Below are 10,204 nucleotides of genomic sequence, written 5' to 3' on the forward strand. Positions count from 1 at the left end.
AGGGAAGGTTAATTTATTTCAAACATGTTTTGAAAGTAGTAATTAAAAAACTTTCCTGGGTATACGTTGAAATGTTTTGTTCTTGTTTTTCTACATTATTGATGAGATTTAGATATCTAACTGCATACGTATTCCAACTCTTGTCGTTTGGTGGTGAATGCTTTCCATCGGGCGAACCACTAGCTCAGTTGCCCACTTTGACATAAAAAAAGCTGTACAATGTGACAAAATTACCCGACGTGAATTTCTATTGTAATTATATGACTGACTTGTTCAAAATTACTCTTTTAATTTTTGCATCATAGTAATATAATATTATAAATATAAATTATACATCTTGGACCAAGACAATTACCAATTAATTAGGCAGATCGATTCCTCTTTAAAAAGATTCGCTCTTATTGGGCAAATATAAAGGCGCTTTACAATATTTTCATTCGAAGTACATTCACGTGATATGATAGGCTTTCATTTAAAGAACATTTACATAATATGAAATATATGAAGAAGTACATAGTAAGTATAGATACGTGAATTAGCACTTGTTTAGGTGATCAACACGTAGGTATGGTATTAAGCCAAGGCGAAGTGGTGTAATATATGCAAAATAATGCATCGAGAAACTGACGCTAGCTATAATAAAGCTTGTTTCATAAAGCTTTTATTATGTAAATGAGTGTAAATTACTGCGAATAAATGGCAAATGTGTTGCTATGAACGTCGTCTATTCTTGTATTTATAATAGAAATGTAATCGTATCATCTATATCTTTGGTTAAATAAATATACAATAAACTATTAATGTCTAATGGTTTGGTTATTACTACATATGTTTGTATATCCACAAAATATGAATGTTAGTAGCACTGGCTTGTTTTTTCGTATGATAACGTCTAGGTTTCAATGATATTTAAATATAATATATTTATATGCGGTACCTCCATACGAACAAAGAATCTCTTTGTATTCTGATGTCGGTTTGAAGTATATACTCACCGCAGAAAGAATACTAACCAAGAATGTTTGTCAACAGCCGCCGATACGACTTTTCAACGTAACGGGCATCATGGTGCAGGGCGGTGAATGTCAAGTGGACTCTTGTATGGTGCGAGTCATGCCGCCTCCAGTAGCCACCAGAGCTGCCTACAGCTGTGAAATATCGACCGAAGGCCCCAAGTTCCAGATTGCTAGACAAACTAAGCACATGACAGTTGTCGGTTAGTTTGCTTCGTCTTAGTTTGTTGTCACGATATGCGGGAGAAACTTTGAAATTACGCACCTATACAGATTTATATACAGAGCCATTTGCTGTAATTGGTTAACGACATACATCCACTAACATAATAGTACATATAAAGTAACTTCTATACGAATATCACCCTTGTAAGCTAATCTAAAAGTGTAAAATCGTACGATCGAGTGATGTACAGAATGCCTGCGGGCCCCCTATACGCCGATTCACAAGCAGAATTCAGTGGCATTTACGATAATAGTCTTTCCAATCTTCTGAGGGGCTCAAAGTATGATATACGGATATACTGAGAATTCGCAAATATATTTTTAAAGGCGGTTTTGTTCATAATAATATATTCTCAATTGTATTTGCTAAATAATTATCCAGCATTTAAACTAAATACCATACACTTTTAAGGAGAGAATAGGAATGTTTTAATAGCCTTAATCGTGTCCTTAATTATTCGTTGTTATGGCTAACTAACTAAGAAACATATAAACCTTGTTTAATAGTTTAATTAATCCAAAATGACGCTTTGAACTGTAAAAAACATATAAAATTATATCTCATGAGACGGATAAGAATATTAAAACACATGTGTAAGAAAAACCATCTTAATATGAATTATTAAATTTAACTAAAGTTTCATATTTGCACCTGAACAAAGCAAAGTTTAATTAGATAAGAGCAACTAATAACATTACATCGCTGTAATATCCATATCTTCACTCGGCTCAAATATCTGCTAAAGTAAATTTAGCGTGATCAGGCTTCGTGGTTGTTGAAACTTTAATTACTTACATATTCTCTTAATACAATTTCAGGGCACTTTATGTTAACGTCCCTGCCGAGAATTATCTCCACCATTCAGCAATTTCCTTTTAATTTAGCTCATATTGTTTATAAACTTACGTCAAAGTCTGTAGATGTTATAGTACTTTACATATTTAAAGCTATTTTCGTTACAGCGATGCCGGACAAGGACCCAACTATAATCGGAGCACCCAAATTAGTGAAACCAGGAGAACAAATTCTCCTCAATTGTACATCAGACTACTCATTGCCGCCGTCTGATATAAATTGGTATATCGACAACGACATACAAAAGGTTTGTAAAACAACGGTTCTATTAATTAAAAGTAATTTTCAGCAGTGAAAACTCCAATTTGTTTTACTGAATGAAAAATATTGCGTTGTACACTTAAATGTGAATCGATTTATAACATCTAGTATCTGTCGATGCATTAAATTACTTTCTGAAACCTCATATGATCTCGATATTGCGCGTTTATTTTAAAAGCAGTTAAAACGAAGCAATATTAATTTAACGTGTCATGTAGAAGGTTCGTAATTACAGTGTACATTTATTTTGTAAATAAAATAAACACATGTACAATATCGAATTAAATGTGATATTCTAGTTGTTTTTGAAAATATGTCGTAAGCAAAGTGGATATATAGACAGTTATTGCTTGTTCTGATGGGAAACTAGTACAAAGTTCCGTTAGTAACTACATGTCTATCTGCAAATCTCGTATCGCAGAATGGCATGCACTCAAGAGATGGCCTAACTCGATTTAACTGTTTACTCTCATACTCCCTAATGGAATCAGGAATCTAATCTATTTGGATTAGGCACTATCAATTATAGCGATTGCGTTTCTCAGATTTATTGGGCAAATTGAAACAAATGTGCATTTAATAAGTCGCTAGCCCTTTCCATTCGATAAAGTAGACGTGACACTGTTTTTGTATTATTGTAGTTGTTCTTTTGAAGAAGGAAAATATGTTTTTTATATCATTGTCGGCAAAGGAGCTGGTCGCTTGATGGTCAGCACTACCACCACCTATGAACATTTGCAGAGATGTAAGGTCAAATGCAGAGGACATATTACGTCTCTGCAAATGGATGGAAGGGTATGGAAAAGGATATGGGTCTCCGGCTCACCCACTCACCGTACAAAACACAGTATCTATTATTTCACTGTGATCTTCCTTGGTTCGTTTACCGGTGCGAGCTGGCACAATTCGTGCCGAAGCGTGCTCGACTCCTACATTAAAATTGTAAAGTATGCTATGATATATATTGTCTCAGATGAAGGAAAGTAATTGAGATATATTATATCGGTTTTATGCCACACATACTAATTGTGAATATTCTATATAAATACGTCTTACAACATCTTTCATATAAATATTGAAGCAACCGTTCCTTTGAACAAATAATTTACAAAATTCTTAGCTTTTGCTCCATGTTAAAGCGAAGGCTAGGTTCAATTTCTTAAATCCCGTAAGTGAATGGGGATAGAACTCGGGTCTGGCTTTTAACACTCACATGCTCCCTCTGGATCACATACAATGGGACGCTAAGAAATTGGGATATCTCGCAACTTTAGAAGACTCTGACCTATGGCCCTTAAATATTTAAAGCGGTATAATAAAAGCTTCTTTTTTGTTTATTAAATGTGTAGATTAGCAGAGATCTTAAGTAAAGATTATTATTTATTTATTTTAACGTTTACCAATTATTGTTCAACAGATAAAGAAGTAAACATAAAATCAATCTCAGTGCTAACCGTTGCAATTCTTAGTAAGTAAGCACCACATGCAAAAAATTACAATTTTTAAAAATAAAGAGAAAAATGAGAGCACAAATTAGATTAAATCTAATCACCAATTTTTTGGTTTGATTCTATTGTTTATATTGCGTGTCGGTTGATATGTTTAATATTTGACTTACAGGAGACATCCAATAAATATATTAGAAAATATAGGAAACTTCTTTGTTGCGAGATAGAAAACTTCTTTGTTATCACGAATATAAATTAATTATATTAGTCACGAATAATATAAAAAAAACGCTCGAATATTGTTGAATATTTCTTCAATTACTACCTAATAAGTAAAAAAAAAGGAAAAATCGCCATAAAGCCATAGACATCTTTGAGGTAAACATTCTATGTGAAAAAAAATACAAGATACCAACGTTATGGTATTATGATTAGTAAATCAATTAAACAGTAATTCAATACAATATTTCTCCATGCATTACATCTCCAAGAAACATTTATAACAGAGAATACCCACTCTCTGAATGGAGTTTCGAATGTTTTGTTTGCCGGTAGAGCTCATTGTTAAGAGACTTAGCATCCAAGCCACTCTAAATCTTCTCTAACGGCCTTAAAATACCTTATATATTACAACAGAATGCTCTTTCTTCCGCATTGGTACGAAAGTATTTAGTTTGCCTCTTACTGTTAGATTGGATGCAATAAAAATGAGATTGAATAATGGATAAGTCTTGAAAATTAAATCCCTGATTGCTATATGTACCACGGGCGAAGTTGGGGCGAAAGTATAGTAAAATATAAATGTTTCAACGTTCAAACGTTAAATAATAAATAAATAAACCTATTTAGCTCTTTATTGACGAGTAATATATATACATATATAATTCTACTTTAATATTAAAATTATTTTCAAGCCTAAGCCAGAACCGATTGGATGAAATTATATACAAAGACGGTAGAAGATACGATAAAGAGCATGAGATAGCATATTTTTTATCCAGGAAATCTCATGGAGGAGCAGTGCGGGTAAATTCCCGGGACTGTCTTTCTTCACACCCAAGCAAGAAGGTAGTTTAAAAAAGCCTGTATGACAATCCATATGTTTTTGTATAAATCACCTTAGTTTAGTAGTTTTTGCGTGGAACAGTCACGAACATTCGTCTGTAATCACACCCACTTAAATAGCAGTTGGACTCGATAGGCCTCGCTAACTTTGTGACGCTGCACGAATTTAATTACTTTTTTCATTTCTCCCTGTTTAATTTAACCCTAATTATAAACATAAGGCAATTTTTTTAACGCTGAGGAATGGAACAGTACCGGAGTTAAACTACACGCAATCAGTATGTGACATAATATTTGTATGTCTAAATTAAAATTATGGCTGCCTTTTTTGTGGTTTAATTTTACAGAATAAATTAGATTAACCGTCACTTAAAACAACTATTTAGATCTCAGTTACAAGTACAGGACGTTTGGAGCGATCTTGATAGCGGAGTCTTTGTCGAAATAAATTGAATGCTATTATGTGACTTGAGAGCGCGCCATTGGCTTGAATCTTTGAGCTCTGCTTCGATATTGCGTGAAATGAAAAGGAAGTAACGTGATGAAACTCCCGTCCGTTGATGCACGTATGGTTCTATTGCGATCTGGGAGCGAGTGATGTTTGGAATCGTCAAGTTTGGCTGATGAAAGCTCGACTTAAAAACGTACTTTGGAGGAATTTTTACACGAAAAGCAAGCAGAATATTTGATAGCTGAAACATCATAATACTTTTTTATTTTATGTTATGTATATAAAACCTACATAGTAACGGAAATCTACAACATACATACGTAGAAGGTAATTATAAATTTCGCAATCCGTTTACAGAGATTCAAGGCCTCTGCAATGGGTCCTTTGTCTCCGAAATTGTTTATAACCGGTAATAGCGCTTACCATCATACGACCCACCAGCTCCTTTATCAACTATTACGTAAAAAAAGCTTGTGTAGTGACATGACAAAATGAATTAATCTTGTAAATGCACTGATAAAAAGTAGCAAAGTTAATAAGTAAAAGTACTATCTAATCAAAGTATATATTTAGTAAAGAATGATAAAGGCAAATTTACTGCTCGTAAGCAGTAAAATCTCGTAAGATAAAATTAAAATCCAAAAAGTTAGTACATATTTCATGTAAAAGTCCTTAGACGGCACATACTCAGCGTTATCGATGAGTGATAGCCACTTGATGTATGCATAACTCGACGGTTGTGACATGTTTTTGAATGAGGTAGCGCTGAAAATCGTGTGGAGATGAGCTGGCAGATTAGTCACTTGTCTTGTACGAACACTGGATAGAAGTGGAGCTATATATTCTGGATTCACTCTAACGTGTTTATATTACACATTATTATCCATATAAATGCTGTGGTTAATTATATTCTGCTATGTAAACTCGTGAATTTCTATTCTAACGTTTGACGACATTGAGCATAAGCGTACTAAGAAATAGCATTTTATCTCACATTGTATTTTTGAGGCGATTTATAAAATAGATATTCTACGTGAAAATTAACCATTAACATTATTAATATGTGACACTTCATAGAGCCTTATGTTTGAAATTAAAAAAAGTTTATGAATTATGTTCGTATAAAATTATTACTTCAAGATATTAATATCAGATCGAAAGTATATGTCATTTATCGATGCTCTTTTATCAAATTATGTAGCCAGAACCATGGCATCGTACGGAGCTCAGTGCGCCTCAGCCCGGGGGTCTGCGCGCATCATGGAGGGTGCTACGCGTGTCGGTGCCCCCGGCGGAGAGCGGGGCGCTGCGCGTGCGATGCGAAGCGATCCTCATGGTTGAACCACCGGTCGTACGGGACACATCGGCGATCATTACTCTTTATTCGCGCACGCAATTGTCGAAATACGTGTCAAATAGAGGTATGTATTTGAATTATGTTCGAATCGTATTATGTTAATACAAATCGCCATTATGAGATAAGATCATTTCTCGGTCTCCAGAACACTAACTAAGACACGGGGACTACATTAAATTTTAATGATTTTAATGGCTAGATTGCGATTTTGTCCGTGTGTGATCCGTTACCAATCTACGTCTCATTGTCTCCAGATACCATCTTCGTGATATCATCGTGATATACTTTGATTTATTGTAATTACACTATTTTATCCCCATGACATTACAACGACACTAAAACCAGGCTGTGAAGTAAGAGATAAAAAGCCGATTGATGAACTACCGTTTAATGTTGATGTCACTTGATTTTGACAATGTATCTGCGACATACTTTGAATATGTACTGAGTTGGAAAGGCTTCGCTTACAACAGTAATACATTAATTTATTAAGGGGTATTCGAAATTTTACCAAATACATTTAAAATGTCCCGCGGTTTCACCCGCGTAAGTCCGTACCCCGGAGGAATATCGGTATAAAAAGATGCTTATATGTTATTCGAGTTGTAAAGCTGTCTACATACCAAATTTCATTGCAATCGGTTTGGTAGTTTTTGCGTGAAAGAACAACAAACACACACACATGCTTACAAATTTTCGCATTTATGATATTAGTAGGATAAGATTAGTTATTTCAAAAATAGCAATAACCCATGCAATTGTGTAACAAATTAGAAATAAAAAAGTATAGAAATTATGTAGGTACCTAAGTAAGTTTCAACTTTCAATAATATAAAAATGTAAAATAAAAAGAAATGTTATGCTGAAAATTTTCGAACTAACATTTTTTAACAAAGTTTGGAAAAAGGGCTCTGATTTTATAACTTCGTTTCCACAAACGAATTTTTATTCAGACCGTTTCAACGAAGCAAATTTACGTTTGTCACATTACGTACGATTTGGTGCTAGAGAAATATTAAAAATTAAACGCTTTAAAACAGCTGAATAAATCACTTTTAAAATGATTTTTAAAACATATTCAGCCCAAAGTCTTTGAAGCGTTACCGCTGCGATAATATTCAGTTAAATAAGTAAATAACTCTTGTATTTAAATCTTCAAGTCTTAAATTTCTAAACGTATGAGTGACGTAAAATCAAACACGCAAATTTGCCAAACAGAATCAGTCGCGCGCTTGTATCTAAAGAGGATGTCTTAATTTATTATGAATGGAGCAGTTCGCCTGTTCACTTGTAATGCAAGTGGCATTGAACGCTAGATAGCCACTTAATAGCTCTTAATTAAAGGACGGAAACATACGGTTGCGCTTGTGCACGTTTGCCGGCTAAGTTTTTTGCGATAAGCGGTGTGAAGTAGCGACGAGATCGTTCCTATTTATGAATATGGTTTATATTATGTCCTCTGCATGAAAAATTAGATTGGCTGAGAATTCATCGGCTGGTTGGTAAATGTTGCAAAATAGTATGAGACACTTGTAAGAAAATAGTTTAAGTAAGTAGAATAGAGTAGTGTTAAGTAATTAAGTAGTAAATAGGTTTAAGTATTTTGTACTGTTGGAGTTGTATTTTTTATGTTTAAATTACCTTATCTATTACCAGCTGATTTCTGTGGTTTCACTCGCGTAGTACCCGGCTAAAATATAGTCTATGCGTTAATTCAGACTATAGTCTATCTCTAAACATAATTTCATACAGATCGGAACAGAGGTTTTTCGTGATCCAGTAACAATCACCGTACTGTCATTCTCACAAACTTTCGCCTGTCATAATATCAGTTTTATTATTTTAATTTTTATTCTATATAGCTAGATATATTTTATCACACATTTGGTTGAATCTTACTTGTATTAAATAAATAATTAATTTATCTACAACGCTTGAGAGATGAAAGTTCTTTTATAGTTTATGTGGACGTAAAACTGTAGCTCATATTATATACATTGTATTAAAACTGTACTTTATGTCCATTCAAACGCAATTAAATCCTTAATTACCATAAATTATATAGAACTGTGCATACTACCACCAAACAGTACAAGCGGCCCCACACGAAAATAACTTAATAGTGACGTGGAGTTAATGCAATTTCATTGCATTTATAAAAGCTACTAAGCTGGGTAATTATGTTCAGTTATGTTAGAGTGCAGTGGTTTAGTTAATTTAAGTGCTTTAATCCGGCTAAATTTTTAAACGTTCGTGAATGCAGCGTGTGTATGAGAATATGTAGGTTGCATGATTAAAGCTAGTATAATGTATGATGGGTGAATGACTGCTCAATACTTTTTATTTCAAATGAATTTTTCAAAATAATAAAGAATTGATATATATATAAGATTAAACAAATTCGTCTAAAATGTAATATTCTTTGCAATCCTTAGTGATTATTCTACGCATTCTATATTTCTATTAACATGTTATATCTGTTTGTTATTTAAAATAGCATCTCGTTAATAAGGTTTTACTGCAGTTAAATAATACGATTTCTTTATTTCAGGTAACAATATGGAAAATTCAGTAAATGTATTAGCGTGTGTAGTTTTGTGGACTTTAAAAGAATTATCAAAGGTGAGCTTATGAGGCTAAGTTTGACTGTGGTGGTGATATTAGTCTAAGTATGTAGATAATGGGTCAGCCTCGATGTCATTCCTAGTTTAAGAGCTGTTTATTTCAAAATATCCATTGTTTCCTTTTGGGAACAAGTTATTGGCTTCAAAAACATGTCTCAATAAATGAATAGCTAAGAATAGAACGTTCATTCTTGTGCCAAATTATTAGAATTTAATCAGAAGAGTTTCATTTTGTTTCAGCTCTTAGGCTATAAGTGACCATAAAGTAAGTTATACTTGGTGTATGTATTATAATGAATTTAATTCACAAGTTTACCGTTAAGTTGGTAACCATACATAACTTATTTTTTGTACATACCAAAACTAATAATTATATTGTCGATGTATGTCAAGATATAAATTATTTATTAGATATTTAATATAAACAAAATAAATCTAACTAGTCGAGTTATAACTGTCTTAGCTAATTCCTTAGACGTGTCTATAATAAGTTTTTAGACTGTACTGTCACTAAATGCACTATAAAATTGCTGCGTATGACTTATAAAGTATGAATATATGTGTATCTTCCAGTCCGTCGAATGAAATAAAGATTTTTTTTGTAATGTTAATGTTCTTTTGTAAAAATTCACAGCACATAAAAATTATAAACGTGTAAACGTAAAAGTGTGGAAACAGTCTTAATAAGATTGAATTCCGACCTCACTAAATTATTGTATGGGTTATATAGTTAACGAAACTTGAACTTATAAATCATTATATTTAATTGCTTTCATGTTTTATTGCTGAAACGTATGCGAAACAAATCCAATTAAGGATTGAATCCATCTAAAAGTACGTTAACAAGCCGGCAAGTTAAAATTATATGACTGCATTCAAAAATTAATGTCCCCAGTATTGCTAT

General features: G+C 33.0%; 1 protein-coding gene across 1 annotated transcript in view; it reads left to right on the forward strand.

Annotated features, from left to right (window-relative positions):
• Positions 1-10,154, forward strand: part of LOC119832339 — a 37,297-nt gene extending 27,143 nt beyond the window's left edge. The window contains exons 3-6 of the mRNA XM_038356003.1: positions 1,033-1,216; positions 2,202-2,341; positions 6,521-6,740; positions 9,228-10,154. Of these exons, the coding sequence (XP_038211931.1) occupies positions 1,033-1,216; positions 2,202-2,341; positions 6,521-6,740; positions 9,228-9,310 (627 nt within the window). The 3' untranslated portion in view covers positions 9,311-10,154. The remainder of the gene's footprint in view (positions 1-1,032; positions 1,217-2,201; positions 2,342-6,520; positions 6,741-9,227) is intronic.
• The last annotated feature ends 50 nt before the right edge of the window (positions 10,155-10,204 follow it).

This window comes from Zerene cesonia, chromosome 15, assembly GCF_012273895.1.
Source record: "Zerene cesonia ecotype Mississippi chromosome 15, Zerene_cesonia_1.1, whole genome shotgun sequence".
Taxonomy (NCBI): Eukaryota; Metazoa; Arthropoda; class Insecta; order Lepidoptera; family Pieridae; genus Zerene; species Zerene cesonia.